This window comes from Canis lupus, chromosome X (assembly GCF_011100685.1).
Source record: "Canis lupus familiaris isolate Mischka breed German Shepherd chromosome X, alternate assembly UU_Cfam_GSD_1.0, whole genome shotgun sequence".
Taxonomy (NCBI): Eukaryota; Metazoa; Chordata; class Mammalia; order Carnivora; family Canidae; genus Canis; species Canis lupus.
The window spans coordinates 93,311,701-93,332,296 of NC_049260.1; the positions used below are offsets into that span (position 1 = coordinate 93,311,701).

Consider the following 20,596-nt stretch of genomic DNA (forward strand, 5'->3'; position numbering starts at 1 on the left):
ATACCATCATTTCATACTTCCAAACAAGTAATTTTCCCATTATCTTTTAAATATTTTATCCTTGATGATAATAGAATTATTGAGTGATTATTTTTTAATGAAACTTTGGGGGACTCCTTTGTGGAAGAAGGTTGGCAAACATTGCTGAATTTTTCTTAAAGATTTTATTTATTTATTTATTATTTTTTTTTTAATTTTTTATTTATTCATGATAGGCACACAGTGAGAGAGAGAGAGGCAGAGACACAGGCAGAGGGAGAAGCAGGCTCCATGCACCGGGAGCCTGACGTGGGATTCGATCCCGGATCTCCAGGATCGCGCCCTGGGCCAAAGGCAGGCTCCAAACCGCTGCGCCACCCAGGGATCCCTAAAGATTTTATTTATTAGAGTGAGCTAGAGAGAGAACAAGCTGGGGGAGGGAGAGGGAGAATCAGACTCGCAACTGAGCAGGGAGCCTGATGTGGGGTTCCTCAGACCCTGGGACCATGATCTGAGCCAAAGGCAGCTGCTTAATTGAGCCACCCAGACGCCCCTAAATTTTCTCTTTCACATCTCACCCAGTGGGTCTCACACTTCTGGAACTGGTTAGATCTGTGTTGTCCACTATGGTAGCCCCTAGCCATATTTAAAATATATTCACAACCATGATCAATTTCCATTAGACCTCTACTCTTTGCAATTCTTTACCCAATAACAGATGAGGTTAGGATTATAGTTTTTGACTATTGAATACACAGTGACCAAATCTGTAATCATGACCTCAGTAGTACCATTTTCTGTATCACTGAATCATATTTTATCTATAAGACTGGGTACAAATAAGTTCAAAGAAACAGCATATTAAGATAAGTAGCATTTTATAAAGGAATACTTGTATATAAAAATACAATTGAGAATCAATCTGGTTTATTAAACAATTTAAGATTTTATTTTTTTGAGAGAGAGCACAAGTGGTGGGGAGGGGTAGAGGGAGAGGAACAAGCAGACTCCCCACTGAGTGGGGTCACAACACTGGGCTCCATCCCAGGATTATGAGATCGTGACCGGAGCTGAAGTCAGATGCTTAACTGACTGAGCCACCCAGGTGCCCCTTAAAAAAAGTAGTCTTTACACCCAGTGTAGGGCTCAAACAACTCCAAGATCAGGAGTCACATGCTCTACCAACTGAGTCAGCCAGGCATCCCTGAAGAGCATCGATTTGGTTTAAAAAGCCATTGTACCTTAGGACCCCCCAGGAAATCAAACAATGGAATGCATTCTCCGATATATTTATTAAATTATATCTTGATACACTAATATAATTGAAAGTGATAACTGCATAATTCTTTAAAATATGTTGTTGGGGCAAGGTGACACAAATTGGGTGTCATACTCAGGGAGATACTTTTTATCACTGTACTTACACTGAACATGACTTGATCTGTATTAGTTGCATATGAGACCACATGTTAGGGTGCTTGATAAAGAGGTTTTATTATTTTTTAAAATTAACAATGCTTCATTTTAAGCAAAAGCCCCAATAATGAAAATCAGGTAAATTTCTAAAAAGTGCTTTATGCATTGATGGTCAATAATTTGAAGCCTGAGGCCCTCTTGAGGAAATCCCCTTTCTGGTTTGCAAAATCTGTGGGAGACCATTAACATCATGAGGCCAATTACAGGAAATACTGATCTCTGAAATGTCATGGTCTCACACCCTATGGGGGCACTTATGGATCTGCTTTAATATAGCATGTGCAGCCCCAGTTATAGAGCAAATCAGCTCCAATTATTTCACACGATTATAAGCACATGAGCTATTATATTCACCCCTGGATAAAGCTTCTGGGTAGCCACTGAAATTAGGCAAATGGTATGGTAATTCAAGGTGAATGGTGAGGTTAAGGCCTCCATACCCCAAACCACCGGATATGATACAACTATGAGCATGGGAAAAGTCTCAAAATTTGAACAGGTATACAAAAACCAGGGCAGACTCTACTCAGGTAAGTGAAACTGCCAGACTATCAAAACAAGTTGAAAGGAGAGTTCCAGAGAACTCATTTGCCCAGCAGGAGTAAAGAAATCTCAACTGATATAGATTCTTCATAGTGACCACTGCATAGAGAAGTAGAGTTACGCTGAACTTGTATATGCTGAGGAATGCCATTATTTTAGCTCCCGGGAAAGTTATTAACCTTTATAGGTAATTTTCACTTTTTCTCCCCGGGAAAGAATTCAACTTTCACTTTAACATTAGTTGGGAACATTTCTTTTGTTACTTGGTTGTGTATTTTGAGAAAGCAAATCCATGGGCACTTTGCAGAGGCTCAGAACATATACCAGTATTATAAGTAATGGAAACACAGAGCTGAAAGTTTTACTTTACTCACAAATTCACAACAAGAGATTTTATTTGCATATCTTAGAAAGCTAAAAAGACATGTTAATTTTCTTAACCGATCAGCAAAAATATGTGCCAAGATTCATAATTTAGAATTTATCACATAAATATATTTATAAATATATCTTTTATTTGCAAAATTATCATTCTTAAAACATTTCTTCGCAACATGTTTGAAATTTTCACGCGTTTTAAGGAAAAAAAAACCCTGCCCTATTTAAAAATGTACCATTAAACATTAATGTGCAACTAAACCAGTGCCACCAAACTAAAATGTAGTTGTTACTACAAATAGTCACAATACCTGTCCTATATGGTGATCGTATATGCTCTTCTTTCTTTCTCAGTCATTGTCAGAACCATTTGGAGGTAAGAAAACCAATGCATCGTGGAAAATATGCCCAAATGCCCTAAGACGGTATACCCCATACATCATCACATGCATCTGATTAGGAGTCAGTCCATTAAAAGTAACAGCCATATCTGAACAGCATCCTTCTACCACCAGGTTGGGGTGATTAGTCATTGCCTCTTTAATAAAAAGCCCAACGGATTTGGTATTAAATACATCTTTTCCTTCAGAATCTTCTGCATTTTCTGCAAACACTCCAGCATATTTCAGGCAGACTGCTAGCTGCTTATCTTCAGATATCTTCCAAATCATCCCTCCCTGTTCAGGACACTTTTCAGGTATACTGAGGAGGCTGTTAAGTCTTTTCATTGATTCTATACTTAAGACAATGCCTCCATCTACACTCACATATTCAAAGTCTCCAGATTTTATAGTGTGGCCTAGATAGAAAGGTTGTGATGGATCCTTTTTTAACAAAAAATACTTTAAGTTTTCAATAATAGCAAATGTAGTGGGTCGTGCAAGGAAGAACCAGTTGTATTGGTCTCTATATTTATCAAAAGCATATTTGTAAGCTTTTCTCATCATTAGCCACATGTCATTTGTTTCCATGTCAATCGACTCAAATACTTTAACATTTTCAGAACTGAAGAATTCTGCTTTGTCACAGTGTTTGGTCCAAGTCTCCTTCACTGCAGCCCAAAGACTCACATCTTTGGGTTTTACAAGGATGATACAGTACACCCGAAAGCTCTTACTGAGCTCCATGCGTTCATCCTCTGAAATTTTCAAGATATCTTCTTTATTTGGCGCTTGTAGGTGATGATGCTCATGGTGGTACATTCTATTTCCATGACCAATCCTTACGTGTCCTAGCATAGTGATCAAGGCACAGAAAATGCTTCCGAGCATCACACCCTTCAAAAATGAACTGCTTTCAGAAAGCATTTTTCCTATAAAGAAGAAAAAGATCCTTAGGATACTTAATAGAAAAGGATTAGTCTAACGATCTGATTTGGTATACCTTATATACTTACATTTTGCTCTTAACATTAAAAAAAAGTTCCCAAGTTTGAAATCAAGTTAGTTGCATAGAGTACCAAGAGGACTAAGAATCTTTAGCTTCCAATGTTATCTGATCACTGTTCTCTATAAACTGGAATTTTACAACAACACCTCTATGCACTAGAATTTTCTGGGAGGCCATTTTTGTGCTTCATCTATGGGGATTTAATAAACTAAGTACTAAATTAACCCTAGAAACCAACGTTACAGAGGTGGTCAGTGCATTATTCTCTTTAAAGGAATTTCATTTCACAAGTTTGCATTATATTATTTAAATACTTGTATAGATCTAAATGGACTTTACATCAAAATCTTATTGAACAGATAAAATCACCTACCATTAGCAAATCACCAATGGTATCTGTGCTGGCATTTCTGTTCACAACCTAGTGCTTTAACTGATGGCTGCTGTCCTTAGATGTTTGAGTACATCTATAGCAAATTTGTTGAGATTGATACATGTTAATATGTACTCTTTTGTTCCTAAGACTAAATGGTTTGTGATACAGTATCCCAACTAACTGATGTAATAAAAGCCCATAATGAAAACAGTTAAATTATTTGGATGAGAACGGACTCAATACAAGCACATCCAGGGAACCATTAATAAACATTTTTATTTCTTCCAAAGGCATTTTCTTATTCTTTGGGGAAGTAAAAAGGGAAAAAGTCTACACTTCTATTTCAATTTGAAATTAAAAAAAAATTAAAAGAAAAGTCAACATTAAATACAACTGTTGAGATTTTACCAGTCTCCTATCTCTACAAGGATGTTCTACTGAGCTACTTAGACTTCTCCATTTGTGTCTTAAAGTTGAAAGAAGTCTTAAAAGCTACCTAATATCATTTATCTCATTTTACAGATAGGGAAAGAGAGGGTCCACAGAGGTTAAGTAACTGACCCAAAGTCACACAGTCAGTGGTAGAACTGAGCCAGAAATCATATCTCCTGATAATAGTGTAATGGTTTTTCTATTACAGAATAATGATCTGAAGAGTGCTTCTACTCATAGTGTTGAAAATTTAACAGATGAGTTACAGAGTCAACTTGTTTTCCTACAAATGAAAAAAAATGTGGGGTTTAACTATAATTGACATTTTGCATCCATCACAGCATCCTGCTGTAGGGAAACCACTCGCTGGTTTTCTTCTAGAGGAAATGGACTTTGACTTTTACTAGAAGGCCAAGATGTGGAATAGTTTGGCAGAGGAATTCCTGGATAGGGCAGGCAAAGAGGCAGGATGCTTTTCCTGTGTCACTCACAGAACTTGGTCAATAAATAGCTCTAAGAAGGAAATGACAGAAGACAAGTTCTGCCCAATATCACAATTATCAGATGCATTCTAAAAGTAATTTCCATAGGATTTTGACATTTCATAGTACAACAATCTTCATTATTTCTGGCCCGTATATTTTAATTCACACGAGTCTCTTGGCTTGAGAATAGCATATGCATGTCAGAACTTTTCCCAATGGGATCATATACATAAGTTATTCTAAGGAGTAGATTCTTTCCCATCGCGGGGGCAAAAAAAAAAAAATAACACTGGAGATGCACATGATAGGATGTTTGGTGCAGAGGAGAGGGAAACTTAAACTGCATACGGGCACAAATGAGGCAAAAACTACCAGAGTGGCTTCTGAGATGGCATCTTTTTAGAAGGTGAAGGTGGAAAAAAAAAAAAAAAAAAAAAAAGAAGGTGAAGGTGGCTGGGTGGAGTATGGTAAAGGGAGGAGGACGAAATGGAGAACAAAAATGCGAGGGAGGCCGTGGTCACCTCAAAACCCCACTGAGGGGCCAAGGCAACGCCTCCACGCAGGCGACTCTCCCTCTCCCCCCCCCCTCCGCTAACTACTGCTCCTACTGCACCTGCCCGGGTACCCCGCGTGGAGCATGCTGGGACTGAGCCAGAGCCCAAGCCTTCCCCCCAAGAGAGGTCCGCTCAGGGTGCGGGCCCACACCCCGGCACTCACCCGCGTCTAGAACCGCTCAGGGGTGGGAAAGCGCAGCCGCGCACGGCTTTCCTCTCACGTTCCCGCGCCACCCGGCTGCGCTCTCGGTCGGGCTGCTCTAGATGCAGGCGGTGTCCTCTCGTTGGTTTCACTAGAGGCGGGGAGGGCCGGGAAGTGAACGCTGCGACGGCGCGAGCAGCGGGGCGGAGCCACCGGCTCGTGCTGACGTCGGAAGGGCCCGCACGCACGGCGCGCTTCCTTATTCCCCGCCTCCTGCGGAGTTCAGAGAAGCCCGGCTTGCCTGCGTGACCCGCACGCCAGCCTGTACCCAATGGGACGCCGCAGAAGCGTGCGTGCGTACGACCCGCTGACACCTCCCACCTCTTCACCTTCTTTGCGTGGAAACCGCGAGATCGAGGTAGAGCCTTGCTCCTTGCAGCGCTAGTGACACGTTTCTCTGTTTTCTCTAACGTGCCTCCTGCGTCGCTGCACCCTCATGTCGACGGGAAGGGTGCGCCACCCAGTATTCCTGGGCTGGGATCAAAATGCAAGTCCCAGAAATATTCCTCGAGGTATGAGGGCAAGGATTTTCTGTGGTTATTGGAATGGCATCTGAAGCCCCACTGACTGGAATCCAACCCTGTCTTCACCGCGTCCTTTGGTATGCTGGGAAAGTTACTTCACCTCGCTATGCCTCAGTTCCCTCCTTTGTAAAGTACAGAAAATAACACGGTTGTGCTAACTCATGGGAGATTAAATGAGAGAGTGCATAGGATTCCGTTAGTAAAAGACCAAGCACAGAGTAAGCATTCATTAAACGTGGCAGTTATTATTCATCCCTGTATCACTAGCACCTAGCCTAGTGCCAGCGCGCAGTAGACAGAACATATTTGTGGAATTAATGAATGTTAGAGCTACAGATGAGGAGCCCAGGACCGGAAAGGAAAGGACTTTCCTAAAGGCCACACAGTAATTAATGTTGGAAGTGGGACTAGAATCCAGGTTTCCTAATTACAAGTGCAGAACTCCCTGTTAAACGTGTGATCGTTTAAAACTTATTTTTTGTGGTAGTGAGGGGTTTTGGCTAAACACAAATTTAGCCAAATATTTAAAATGTACTGCCAACTGGTTCCATCCAAATACCATTGAGTGGTGACTCTCTCAGGCCTGAATCCGGAAAGATAAATGTTTGAGTATTGACAGTGACTCAGTTCAGGTAGACTGAAGGTTTCAGGAAGCACTGAAACAATGAACAAATAGGCTTTAGGCAATTACTGTCCTGGCAGCACTATCCTAAATTCTGGTGATACAGGGGTGGACAAAATTGGCCCCTGCCTTCATGGAGTTCTCAGTCTAGAAGGGAAGAAAGACATTGAACAATTCATTACAAATAATTATAATGGTAGTATGTTCTCTGAAAGAATACAAAAAAAAATTTTTAGAACTGGAAAGGAACTTAAGACTGTAGAGTATCTCCACTATATTTTGTTAAATACTATATATTGTCATTGTCACATATATAAGTATATATGTGTATGTATATATGTATGTATAAAGTGGGGTGAAACAAGTTGCAGAATAATGTGGACAGTAAGATTATACTTTGGTGTAAACAGAATTTTATATATGTGATCTGTTTGTATGAGCAGGGAGGGTTGTGGAAGACTCAGCAGGCTATTAATATTGATTACATTAGGAGGTTGAGGTGGAAATGATTAGCTTTGTCTTTATACATCCTTGCATTGTTTTACTGGTTATAACAAGTATTGGTTACTTTTGAAGAACAGCAAATAAAGGGATCTTCAAGATTAGAGGGACAAAAAGTAAAAGAGGAAAAGTTACTAATAAAAATATCTTTTTGGAGGTGCCTGGGTGGCTCAGTTGGTTGAACGCTGGACTCTTGGTTTCAGCTCAGGTCATGATCTCAGGGTCGTGAGATTGAGTCCCTCCTTGGGCTCCCCGCTCACTGGGGAGTTTGCTGCAGACTCTCTCCCTCTCCCTTTGCCCCTCCCCCTGCTTGCACTCCCTCTCTCCATCTCTCTCTAAAAGTAAATAAATAAATAAATCTTAAAAAAATACATTTTTAAAGGAGTGCAGAGAACCACTCTGCTTGCAAAAAAACTAAGAAAGGACAGATTGAAATGGAATTCAGAATTCAGAGATTGACAAGGTGACAATTCAAAATGCCACTTCCTAGTACAGGATGGTATATCAAACTGGAAGTACTGATACAGGATGCTCTGAAACAGAGTAAGTCATGGGATTTTTAACACCAAAGGCACTGTTAATGGGAGGTTGTCCAAGAACTCAGTTCTCTACTTAAATCAGAACTGAAATATACTTAGCATTTGAGTTTTTAAAAAAGATTTATTTATTTATTTATTTATTCATTCATTCATTCATTCATTCATGAAAGACACACACACACACAGAGGCAGGGACACAGGCAGAGGGAGAAGCAGGCTCCACACAAGGATCCTGAAGTGGAACTCCATCCCAGGTCTCCAGGATCAGGCCCTGGGCTGAAGGCCGCGCTAAACCACTGAGCCACCCAGGAATTCCCAGCATTTGAAGTGAAGTTAGTAAGATGATTGACTTCTACTTAGGTAATTACAATTTTAATTTTTTTTAAATAAAGATTTATTTATTTGAGAGAGAGTGCAAGCAAGCACACCACGAGGAGGGGCAGAGGGAGAAGAGAATTTTAAGCAGGACCCTGAGATCACAACCTGAGTGGTAACCAAGAGTCTGACCCTTAACCAACTGATTGCATTTTTAAAACACCATTCCAGGGGCACCTGTGTGGCTCAGTTGTTTAAGTATCTGCCTTCAGCTGAGGTCACGACACTGGAGTCCTGGGATTGAGCCCCTCATCGGGCAACCTGCTAACCAGGGGTCTGCTTCTCCCTCTCCCTCTGACCTTTCCCACCATGCTCACTCATTCTCTCTGTCTCTCTCAAATGAATAAATAAAAAATCTCCAAAAAAAATCCCCTACACCATTCTACATTGTAGCCCTAATTTAAAAATACATGCAATTAGTATCTATTAAAATTAAGATTTATTCTCTTGGCCCAGCCAACCCACTTCTTAAAATCTCTCGCCCAGAAATTAAAGCACCGGAATGTAAGGGTAAATGTAGAAGAGTAAATGCATTGTTACCTATAATGGCAAAGGTGGGAAGCATCCATCAATAAGAGAATGGTTGAATTAATTATAGCATATCCTTATGGTGAAATATTAAGCATAAAATAAACAGCTTATTTCACTTTCCTACACTAAACACTTCGTTAAACACACTAGCCTGCACCTTGTGCAGGAGGTTGCTTCTGAGTTTGGTTGTCCTCAGGTACCCAGCGCTTAAGGCAAGACTGCATTTAAAACTGAGAATACTGTGTTTTTGATAAAGACCTCCTGTCAGGTGCATGCATTATTCAGCATGAGAAGTCATAAATTTCTAGTAATTGGCAATTTACTTGCATGTGAGCACTCAGATTTTCAAAATCTGTCTAAAGGCCTTTGGGAAATTAATACGGCTTTCCACAACAGTTCACTGGAATAGTAAATATTGAAGAAAATGTAAGGTGGATTGTTTTCTGCATAACATCTTTTTGGAGGGTAAAAATTGTCTTCTATGTTTACCCAAATTAAGTACCTGTAATGTATGTACCTCTTCTGCTCAGACTTTCACAACTGTTCATCTTAAATAAACAAATTCCCCATCTTAAATAAACAAATTTCCCATTATTTGCCAATAATGGCAAATCCATTATTGTTTCCATTTGAGTATTGTTTGGTCCCTAAATGAATCTCATTTGTGTTTTCAGGAATATTCATGCTTGTAATCTCATTTCCAAAATGTTTTTCCATTTGATGGCCATCTGAGAGCTTTCTTAAAAAAAAAATTTGCCTGCCAGCAGATACATATTAAGTATTTACAGTATGTCAGTTACTGTGCTAGATATTGTTTCTTTTAAAAACTTTTTTATTATGGGAAATTTTAAACATACACAGAAATAGAAGAGTATAATAAAATCACATGTACTTTTTTGAAAAAGATTTTATTTATTTATTCACAAGAGACACGCACAGAGAGAGAGGCAGAGACACAGGCATAGGGAGAAGTAGGCTTCATGCAGGGAGCCCGATGTGGGACTCGATCCCGGGACTCCAGGATCATGCCCTGGTCTGAAGGCAGGCGCTAAACCGCTGAGCCACCCAGGGATCTCCCAAAATCACATGTACTTTTAAGGAAGCTTCAACATCATGAGTTCAAAGCCAGTCTTGCTACATCTATACCCCTTCCACTTCCCTCCCTTCCAAATTATTGTGAAGGACCTTCAGGACATCATAATTTCATCCACAAACATTTTAATGCGTATCTATAAAATATCAGAGCTTCTTTAAAAATAAATCTACAATACAACTAGACAACTAAAAAATTGATAATTTCTTAATATCAAACATCTAGTGAGTATTCAAATTAGTATGTTTCTCAGTCCTTTGTGTTTCTTGTAAATGGATAGTTAGATCTAAAGTAGGATTGCCAGATTTAGCAAATAAAAATACAAAGTACCCAGTTAAAACAGAATTTCAGATGAACAATGAATACTTTTTAGTAAAAGTATATCCCAAATATAATGCATGAGACATATGAAATATTGCATAGGATATACTTACTCTAAGAAAATTATTTGTTGTTTATCTGAAATGCAATTTTAATTGGGCTTCCTGAATTTAATCTGGCAACTATAACCCTAATCTAAAAGCTTTGTTTGATTAGGATTCAGTTTGGGGTGTAGTGGGGGGCAAAATTAACCTCATAGATCGTGGTGTGTGCTTCCTTCAGGAGCTGTATAACGGTTGTCTCTATGATGATAGCTGTATTGATGCCTAGTACCTAGATCTGTAATTCATTAGGGTTATAATATGGTGATCTTCTAACTTTCCAAGGCATATTTTTCCAGTTTTTAATTTTTTTTAAGCTCTAAGCCCAATGTGTGGCTTGAACTCAGGACTCTGAGATCAAGAGTTGCATGTTCCATGGACTGAGTCAACCAGGTGCCCCTCAAGGCATAATTTTTAAAAATATTTCATTTATTTATTTATTTTACAGAGAGAGAGGGATGGAGAGGTGTGAGTGGGGGAAGGGGCAGAGGGAGAGGGAGAGAATCCCAAGCTGACTCCTGCTGAGCATAGAGCCAGACACAGGGCTCAATCTCAGGACCTTGAAATCATGACCTGAGCTGAAATCAAGAATTGGACGCTTAACGAACAGAGCCAGCCAGGCACCCCCTCAAGACCTTAAATTTTTGTTTTACTATATTTCTCTCTGTCTCTCTCTGTCTCTCTCTATATATATGTATATACACACACATACATAAATGGTGATTTTTATGTTTATATTATTTGCATATATGCTCATATATATGTGTGTATATGCATATACATGTATAGATTGATATAGATATATAGTGATTTATTTCAATGAATTGGCTTACTCAGTTGTGGGATCTGTCTGGGCAAGTCCAAAATCCATAGGGCTAGAAACTCCTCAAGACGTATTTTTAAGAGGAACTTTGGTGTTATGATTAAGAGGTCAGGTTCAGGCATAGGAAAGATTAGGCTTGAGTTTTGGCTCAACTGTTTCCTAGCTGTGTGACCTGGGGCAAGTTAGTTCACTCCAATCAGCTTCAGCTTCCTCATCTGTAAAACAAGGTTCATAATAGTACCTGTCTCATAAGATTTGTTTTAAAGATTTTATTTATTTCTGAAAGACGCAGAGAGAGAGAGGCAGAGACACAGGCAGAGGGAGGAGCAGGCTCCATGCAGGGAGCCCGATGTGGGACTCAATCCCCGGACTCCGGGATCACACTCTGGGCTGAAGGCAGACGCTCAACTGCTGAGCCACCCAGGCATACCGTCTCATAAGATTTTGAGGGGATCAAATGAGTTAAGGTATGTGGAGGGTTTAGAACAGTACCCAGCACACAGTAGATGCTTATGAGGGTTATCTAAAATGAGACTCTTAAAGAATTATGGCCTTTAAAATTCAGCATTTTTTTGATAGTAGAAACTTTAAATCCTCCATTCAACAGTTAAGTTATATTTGCACATTAATAAAAACAGTCAAGATTTATTGAGTGAATAGCCTCTCATAATTGTCTAATACTTTGCAGTTAACAAAGGCCTTCTTCACATGCATCCATCCTCATTTGATCCTTATACAGCCTTTTAATTGGAAGGACTGGTCTTACCCGTTTTTTATTTATTTATTTTTTTTATTTTATTTTATTTTATTTTTTTAATATTTTATTTATTTATGACAGATACAGAGAGAGAGAGAGGCAGAGACACAGGCAGAGGGAGAAGCAGGCTCCATGCACCAGGAGCCCGACGTGGGACTCGATCCCGGGTCTCCAGGATCGCGCCCTGGGCCAAAGGCAGGCGCCAAACCGCTGCGCCACCCAGGGATCCCTTACCCGTTTTTTATATCTGAAATCACACAAGAGAGCAGGGACTGAGTCTTAGCCCAAGACTCTTTTGATGGAAAACATTAAGTGAGCAAAATTGTGTGGTCCTTCCTCTGTGTAAATGCTTTCATTTCTTGGCTCCAGTGACATCACTATCTTGTTTTCTTTTTCAATTTCTTACTTCTTTCTCAAACTACTCTCATCCCCATCCCAGAGGGCTCTTTCTTCTCTTCCCGAAGGTACTTGTTCTCCAAAGTTCTATCCTTGGGCCATTTTTATTGCTATAATCTCCTTCCATGATATCTACTTAGTAGCTTCATTTATTCAAAGAGCTTCATCATTCTCTCCGGGAAGATGATTTCTAATTTGTATTCCTGGCCCCTACCTCTTCATTGAGTTTTGGGTCCAAAATGTCAGTTGCCTGCTTGAATGTCTACACGGCAGTTTTACACAGAATCTTACAGTCAATGGGTCTGTTTACCTAGATCCTAATTTCTTTTTTTGGGGATCCTAATTTCAACCAATCAACTATAAATAGAGCATTGAGGAAATTTGAATACTTACTGATCACATGAAGTATTTGATGATTAATTTTTTTTAGGTAGGATAATTGTATGTGGCTATGTTGAGTATCTTTTAAAAATGTTTAGTGAAGTGTTTATGGATGGTGTTATGTATCTGGGATTTACTTCAAAATAATCCAGTTGGGGAAAGGAGGAATAGGTAAGGGTATTGATGAAACAAGATTGGCCATGAACTGATAATTGTTGAGCTAGGTAATTGATATGTACATAGGACTTCAATATCCTATTTCCTCAATTTTTCTCTATGTTTGAAAATTTGTATTATTCCCTTCCCCTTTGCCCCTCTTCTCTCTCTCACAAATAAATAAATAAAATCTTAATTTTTTTTAAAAGATTAGATAGGTTCAAAACCAAATTGGTCAACCTTGCCTATGTCCATCTCCTGACAATCATTTTCCTATTAATGTTCCCAATCTTCCCAGTCACTTATGAAAACCCAAAGTTCTCTTGGTTTCCTTCTCCCTGACCTTTGTACCTAATCAATTGGTAAGTTAGGCTGAAACTCCCTTCACAGTGAATCTTGCTTATTCTTTTCAATTCTTAGTAGAATTGCTACCATTCTACTAAGTACTTCGTTACTTCTTGTCTGAATTAGTGTCATAGCATTAATAAATTTCTCATTTCCAGTCCCTCCTCCCTTGGCATATTTAAAGCATCTAGCATAGTGCTTGGTACTTAGTCCCTCCTCCCTTTTTCCTCAATCGTGAATTCATCTTCTTTACTGCTGCCAGCTTCACCCTATGTTAACATCTCCCTTCCCCGAGGGGACTGCTCCTCTCTCTTCTTTCAGCGTTGCTTCCTCCCTGTCCCTCTTGGATCCTGCCACCTCACTGCTGCCTCCGCTCCACCCCAGCTGCCATGCTTTGTGGAGGAAGCATGTGTGTCTGAATAAAGACTGATTTCTCAGTTCCAAAGTTAGATATAAGAGCAGGGTTTTTCCTAGCTATAGGTGAGTGGGCCTTTACATACAGACAAAACAGGCATATGAAGTGTGAGTAAGAGAGAAACAGGTTTCAAAGCTACCTCTTTTTTCCCCCTAACTCAGTGGGGAAGAAAAGATACTGATTGACACCCCCCCACCAGGCAGGGTCAGGTAAATGCAGATGGCGAAGAAGGAGCTGGGTAGTTAATATTGCAGCAAGCTGGGGACTTCTTGAGGAAACACAACTTGCCTAGTCTGGCCAAGGGAGGAAGAGCATGAACTGCCTTCTTTGGGTCACAAAGGGCCAACCACAGTACGGATTGGGTGAACATCGCATAGCGCAGGCTGGTCCTAGGAAGATAGCTACAGAACTCTTGCTTTTGGTGGCCTGCCTGGGTGTAGTTCTGTCTGTTATGGGGAGAAGCCAGGCATCCAGGGGCTGGGCTGGTCAAGCACAAACAACTCATCCTTTAAAAAGAAAATGCTATAAGTCAGTCACATTCTTACATTTTAAGCATAATACTTGCAACTAAAACCAAACTGCCGTATCATAATCAAGATGCATCTGCCTATTTTATATTTAAGGCCCACAGGCTTCAATGAATTGAGGGGACCATCTGGTGAGAAAGAGAGAAAGTCTCATTACAAAGTGGCATTTGTTTGCAGGCTGAGGCCTCAAAAGGGATTGTCTTGGGAACCTGGACAAATGTCCTGTGTTAGTGCTCAGTGCTCCTAACCCTAGCACTTAAGTTGGGAGCACAGCTTTGGAGTCAGATAAGATTGAATTCCTCCCTCAGCATTCACAGACTGGGTGCCTTGAGCCACAGGACTTTTGAGGTTTGAGTTTCCTCAGTTTCCTCATATGGAAAATGGGAATTCAATTATACCTGAAGTTGTTGGGAAGATTAAAGGAGATCAAGTGTCAGAAGCAGCCCAGAACTATTGCTTCCTTTCCCATGCATGACCCAAAACTTAATTCTCCATCTTATTCCCTCTAAGCTTTGCTCTTCTTGTCTTCTTTGCCTAATACCCACTTTCTCATGCATAGACATGGCATGCTTTTAAACAGATGTTTTTTAAAATTTTTAAAAAGATTTTTTAAAAAGATTTTATTTGGGATGCCCAGTGACTCAGCGGTTGAGCATCTGCCTTCAGCCCAGGGCGTGATCCTGCAGTCCCGGGATTGAGTCCCACATTAAGCTCCCTGCATGGAGCCTGCTTCTCCCTCTGCCTCTGTCTCTGCCTCTTTCTCTCTCTCTCTCTCTCTCTCTCTCTCTCTCTGTCTCTTATTTATTCATGAGAGGCAGAGGGAGAAGCAGGCTGCCTGTGGGGAGCCTGATGTGGGACTCAGTCCCAGGATCCCGAGATCACAACCTCAGCCAAAGGCAGATGCTCAACCACTGAACCACCCAGGTGCCCTCAGATCTTTTTTTTTTAATTATTTCTTTGAGAGAGAGAGAGTGCATGCACACATGTGTGCATGAGTGGGGGGAGGGGCAAAGGGAGAGAACCTTTAAGCAGACACCCTGCTGAGCATAGAGCCCAAGCAGGGGGAGGGGCATTCAATCTCAGGATCCATGAAATCATGACCTGAGCTGAAACCAAGAGTCAGAAAGCTCAACCAACTGAGCTACCCAGGCGCCCCTAAACAGATCTTTGAGCAAAAGATCTGAAAAATAAATTTTGTTCTAATGCTGTTATTTGTTCATCTCTCCAGAAGATAAGGAAGTGAAATGGAATTGCCCTCAGATACACTGGTCAGAAGGCAGTTTTGCCTCTTGTGCAGCATGATGAACAAATGTATTCTCAAAGTCTCCCTGTCTTATGTTCCTGTAGTTGAGAAAGGATTAGATCAGTTAGCTGGGACAAATGCTGGTTGCAACTCAGGGGTGGGAATCGAGGAACAGGTTGGTTAGAGATGGGGAATCTGGGAATGTGGATGCTTTTAGATTAGATTCTAACTAGATAACTGCTACTGAGGTGACAGCTTTATTTCAAGTGAGACTATGAATTTGGCTGTATTCCTAGTGAGAACCCACTAAAATTTCCTCTAAATCAAGAAACAAAATTAAAAAGTGATGATTGAGATTGGCAGAATGTAATTGCTGAAGCTGAGTAATAGATACCTGGATCTTAATTGCATTGTTCTCTATACTTTTACGTGTATTTGAAAATATCTAAAATTGGATGTTTTTTGTTTATATGATAAGTATGGGACAACAGAGATAACTCAAGAACTGGAATTTTGACTGTCATGTAAGAAAGAATAGTAGAAGATATTTGGACCAAAAGAATTCCTTAGAGATGTGATTTCTATGCTTATGTAGTTAACTGGATTTATTTGAAGTAATGATTAAATAGTATGCAGATAAAATATTTGGTGGTTGTTATATAAATTGATCTCATGAAACTTTTTAAAAAAGATTTTGAGAGAAAACGAGCAGTGATGAGGGGCAAATGGAGAGAGAGAGAGAGAGAGAGAGAGAGAGAGAGAAGCAGACTCCCTACTGAGCAGGAAGCCCAATGTGGGGCTCCAACCTAGGAGATCATGACCTGAGCCAAAGGCAGACCCTTAACCAACTGAGCCACCTAGGTGCCCTGACCTCATGACTTTTGATAAGATGTCACAATCACTGTTTTTAAGGGAATTGAGTCGTTATAGGACTGTGACCCTCTTTCCTCTGAGTAGATACTGCTTTAGAAGTAGGAAACAAGGGACACCTGGGTGACTCAGAGGTTGGGCAGCTGCCTTCGGCTTGGGTCGTGATCCTAGGATCCGGAATTGGGTCCTGCATCGGGCTCCTGCAGGGAGCCTGCTTCTCCCTCTGCCTGTGTCTCTGCCCCCGCCCCCCACCGTGTGTCTCATGAATAAATAAATCTTTAAAAAAAAAGAAATAGGAAATAAAGGTAGAGATAAAGGAGGTTAAAGATATTTTAACATTTCAAAAGCATGATTTCTTAGGAAGGGGGGAGTGGCTAGTTTTTAAAAAAATCTTTACAAAATATCCAAAGGGAGGAATACACAGTGAAATCTCCAAATAGAAGATTATACGAAACTTTCTGACAATGAAAAGCTTAGTTGATGGGAATAAACTATAAGGAGATCTCATGGCTATGGTCACGGGCTCATTACTGAATACCTGAAGACTTTAACATAGGTAATGTACGCATATGTGTTTGATGCTGGAGTAGTTGCTGGGATTGGTTGTGTTACTCAGCAGAACAGGTTTCTCCCCTGCCAGGATTGGCTTTTTAAAAAAAATTTTGTTTAAAGATTTTATTTATTTATTCATGAGAGACACAGAGAGAGCGAGGCAGAGACACAGACAGAGGGAGAAGCAGGCTCCATGCGGGGAGCCGGACGTGGGACTCAATCCCGGGTCTCCAGGATCATGCCCTGGGCCGAAGGCAGGCCTAAACCGCTGAGCCACCCGGGCTGCCCAAGGATTGGCATTTTGTAAGGTATAGGCAGATACTGGAAGGGATACTCGTGATCCATCCATTTGGGGGCTGGGAGAGAGTATAAAGCTAAAATCTAATCGGGAAGAAAAATAGTTGGTCCTTAGAAGCTTTCCTTCCTCTTCCAGGGAGAGGGTTGATCAGCCTCCTGACAGTGCAAAAAATGAGTCAAAAGCCTCCTTGCCCAGAAGTTTTCCTTTTTGCATGAAGGAAGGAAAATGAAAACAGCAAGTTCTCACAGTGGTGGTGGTTGCAGAACAACACATTTCAGGATGACAGCTGAAGAGGCAAAGTGTACTCCTGACAGGACCAGCTACAGAATCTGCAGGATCCAGTGCAAAATGAAAATGTGGGGTCCCTTATTCATGAATTATTCAGAATTTCAAAATAGTGACAATAGAGTATTAAACAAACATGAGCTCTTGTAAGCATGGAGCTCTTTGTGATAGCATGGGGTCTCTGCCCATCAAGCTGACCTTATTCCTGCTGTCCAGGAATAGTGATAGCAAAGATTCAGAAGGCATTAATGGAAAACAATAAGACAGAAAATCAATATCATCTGAAATTTCACCACCTGGAAACAACTGTTGTTATCCTTTTGGTATATATCCTCAAGATTATTCTATATATGTATACATAGGTAGACAAGTATTCATACAGTTCTTATACGATGGAAATGGTATATCATATATTCTCTTCTGTAGCTTTTTTTTTTTTAAATTAATTATATTTTAGGGAGCTTTGCATGTAGTAAATATAGATCATTTCAATCCTATTGTATAGAGGTTCCATGATCCATTTAATCAAGCCCTACTGTTGGGTATCTGAGGGTCTTGAGTTTTTCATTATTACAAATGATGCACATTGAATATCAGTAAAACTGAGAGAATTGAATAGGTTAATCAGTACAAAGCCCTCCACAGAGTACTTAGCAAAGAGCAAGGTCCTTATAAATGCTAGTGTTATTTTTATATTGTCAAATAGCCCTGTATAATGGTGAACTAATTTATGTTCCCAACAGCAGGGTAAGAGGGCTTGGTTTTCCTAACTCCTTGCCAGTTGTTTCAATTTTTGCCTTTTTGTATTTCTTTCTCTGTTAATGGCCTGTTCATGTTCTTTGCCAGTTCTCCTTGTTGGATTCCTATTGCTTTGACATTTTTAATTGATTTCTGTATTGGGGCTATCAATCCTTCATAATATGAGTAGCAAATACTACCCCACCCCAGGTTTTTTTTTGTTTGGTTTTGTTTGCTTTAACCTCATAGATATTTTTAAGTTTAGTATGGTTAAATCTGTCCCATCTTTTCCTTTAGGATTTCTGTCTTTGCTGTCCTCCTTTAGAAAGTCTTTTTGCCACAGAACAGGTTTAGAATTCAGTGGTGGGGAAGGCTTTCCTGCCTTAGATTAGCTCCAGCAGGTTTCATCTGAGGCTTCATTCTTCTGGGGTGTGGTTTTCCAAATTCTGTCAATGGAATTCACAACTCTAGACTACTTAAAACGTATATGGGAGGGGAATACCTTTATTAACTTTAAATCTACTTGTGAAAACACAAGATGTATTAAAAAAATGAGTGTTTTTCTATCTTCATCCAACCGAGAAAATACTTTAGCTCCTTCAATATTTTCTGCCTTTGTTTGCTTTCTATGGAAAGGTCTGTTTTTGCTGAAGCTATTGTTTTGGGGATCCAACCAAAGAGAAGTTGAGTTTCAGATGCATGGAATTGGGGTTAGCAGGATATATTTATGTGGTTTGCTATCACTTCTGCATGTAGTTAAGTTATTGGTGGCTGTAGCAGTGTAGAAATGACTTGTGGGAACACTTTTAAAGCAGTAATTCTAGAGCTTATTTATGATTAGTCATTACATAAAAAAACTTGACATAGCCTAGAATCTTAGAGCTTATATATACAAGAAATGATAGAGATTTGATATTTGAGATTTGATAGAGATTTCCCAAATTTGACAATAATCAAGAATATCTATGTGACATCAATCAGTGATGGGTTGGGAAACCGAAAGAAAACTTTCTAAACTCTTGGGAAAAACTAAATTGTTTCCCTGTTCTCTCTGTAGACATTATAGTACAAAAGTGGTTTCAGACAAAGAGGTGATCAAAAGATTCAGGCAAAAAAATATAGAAAAGGTAGCAGGAGGGAAACTGGGGAAAAGTTAGAGAGGGAGACAAACCATGAGAAACTCCTAACTCTGGGAAACAAATGGTTGCAGAAGGGGAGGAGAGTGGGGGGGATAGGGTAACTGGGTGACAGGCACTAAGGAGGGCACTTGATGGGATGAGCACTGAGTGTTATATGTTAGCAAATTGAATTAAAATAAAATATTTAAAGGAAAAGAAAAGGTAGCAAGGAGTTGTACCAGATAATATAACGAAAAAGAACGTTTTTTAAATATTTTGTAATGTTTGTGGTTTTTTGTCAGTTTTTAAAACTTGTAGTTTCTTGTCATTTATTGTAACATTCTAAATAGATATTCAGGATTATACCTAATTTTCCACTTTAAAAAAAAACTTACTTAACCCAAATGGTATGAGCTTCAGGCCCCAAAAAAGCTGACCCACCACTTCCTATGTAGTTAAATATTGATAGTCATTTGGAGTGTTTCATGTCACAGATGAGGGCACTGGCTTGCCCAAGCTGGCAGAGATGGGGGAGAGCCAGGATCCAACCCCGAGTCTGTCTAGCTTCATGGTGTGCTCCCCACTTTCCAAAACTGTCTTCTTTCAGATGAAAATGTATAGTAGTCAACAAATTATGGTAATAATGATAATCTACTGGCCTCTTCATGGCCATACTCACAGTTGCCACTGAGGGCCCATTGCATTAACACTAAAGAACCGTGCTCTTCCTTCCTTCCTTTTACCCGTCCTGCTTTTTGGGCAACACTGACCTTTTAAACTATTTTGTTGATGTCAAATGTGGCTGTTAGCACCTGGGCTGCCATGGTACCTTTTTCTTCAAGAAAGGTAGACCCCCAGGGCATATGCCTGGATCATGCCAGTTCTTTTTTTTAAGATTTTATTTTATTTCATTTTATTTTACATTTTTAAAATTTAAATTCAATTTGCCAACATATAGTATAACACCCAGTGCTCATCCCATCAAGTGCCCTCCTCAGTGCCCATCACCCAGTTACCCTAACCCCCCGCCCACCTCCCCTTCTACAACCCTTTGTTTGTTTCCCAGAGTTAGGAAACTCTGGTTTGTCTCCCTCTCTAATTTTTCCCACTCAGTTCCCCTTATAATCCCTTTCACTATTTTTTATATTCCACGTATGAGTGAAACCATATGATGATTGTCCTTCTCTGATTGACTTACTTCACTCAGCATAATACCCTCTAGTTTCATCCATGTCAAAGCAAATGGTGGGTATTCATCATTTCTAATGGCT

At 40.0% G+C, this 20,596-nt stretch overlaps 1 protein-coding gene and 1 long non-coding RNA gene across 2 annotated transcripts; one reads left to right on the forward strand and one right to left on the reverse strand.

Annotated features, from left to right (window-relative positions):
* Positions 1-1,252: 1,252 nt before the first annotated feature.
* C1GALT1C1 (C1GALT1 specific chaperone 1) lies at positions 1,253-5,969 on the reverse strand. Its single transcript, XM_038588229.1, has 2 exons — positions 5,776-5,969; positions 1,253-3,688 (listed from the first exon to the last, which is right to left on the reverse strand). The coding sequence occupies exon 2, from the start codon at positions 3,681-3,683 to the stop codon at positions 2,727-2,729; it is 957 nt and encodes a 318-aa protein (XP_038444157.1). The 5' UTR covers positions 3,684-3,688; positions 5,776-5,969; the 3' UTR covers positions 1,253-2,726.
* Positions 5,930-18,779, forward strand: LOC119868509. Its single transcript, XR_005386425.1, has 2 exons — positions 5,930-6,415; positions 17,320-18,779. It is a non-coding gene; the product is annotated as an uncharacterized LOC119868509 (long non-coding RNA).
* Positions 18,780-20,596: the final 1,817 nt, after the last annotated feature.

Bases quoted from the DNA above. Each gene is read 5' to 3' on its own strand.
- C1GALT1C1 (XM_038588229.1), bottom strand. From the start codon at position 3,683: ATGCTTTCTGAAAGCAGTTCATTTTTGAAGGGTGTGATGCTCGGAAGC.